Source organism: Cariama cristata, unplaced genomic scaffold (assembly GCF_000690535.1).
Source record: "Cariama cristata isolate BGI_N322 unplaced genomic scaffold, ASM69053v1 scaffold26968, whole genome shotgun sequence".
NCBI lineage: Eukaryota > Metazoa > Chordata > Aves > Cariamiformes > Cariamidae > Cariama > Cariama cristata.
The window spans coordinates 2,225-2,543 of record NW_009631011.1 but is presented as its reverse complement, the minus strand read 5'-3'; the positions used below and the strand labels follow the sequence as shown (position 1 = coordinate 2,543).

Genomic DNA, 319 nt, shown 5'->3' with positions numbered 1-319 from the left:
TTGGGGTGCCGGTGGGGGTCGGCGCGGTGTGGCTGTGGCTCTGCTGTGGTGACGTGTGGCTGCTTCTGCTCAGCCTCAGCAGGAGTGATGCTGCCCTACCGGAGGGAGAGTCCGGTCTTGCCCCGCTGCCCGGTGCGGGGAGGAAGGGTGGTGCATGGGCCCCAGTTCGCCTACTGCCCCAGCCCCCAAGGTAGGTGCCCCCAGCCCTCCTCCTCCTCCTCTTCCTCACCCTGCTGGGCTCAGCTCTACTTCTGGCCAGACTCTGGCCCAGGCAGTGCCCAGCTCCCCTCCGCAGGGGGGTTCCCCAGTAACATGGGTG

The 319-nt window shown here is 68.3% G+C and overlaps 1 protein-coding gene across 1 annotated transcript in view; it reads left to right on the top strand.

The window, feature by feature from the left end:
• Positions 1–87: 87 nt before the first annotated feature.
• LOC104166007 (sodium-dependent phosphate transport protein 2A-like) overlaps positions 88–319 on the top strand; it is a gene marked incomplete at its 3' end in the record, with an annotated part of 2,200 nt that continues 1,968 nt past the window's right edge. The window contains 1 exon segment of the mRNA XM_009705795.1: positions 88–190. Within this exon segment, the coding sequence (XP_009704097.1) occupies positions 88–190 (103 nt within the window).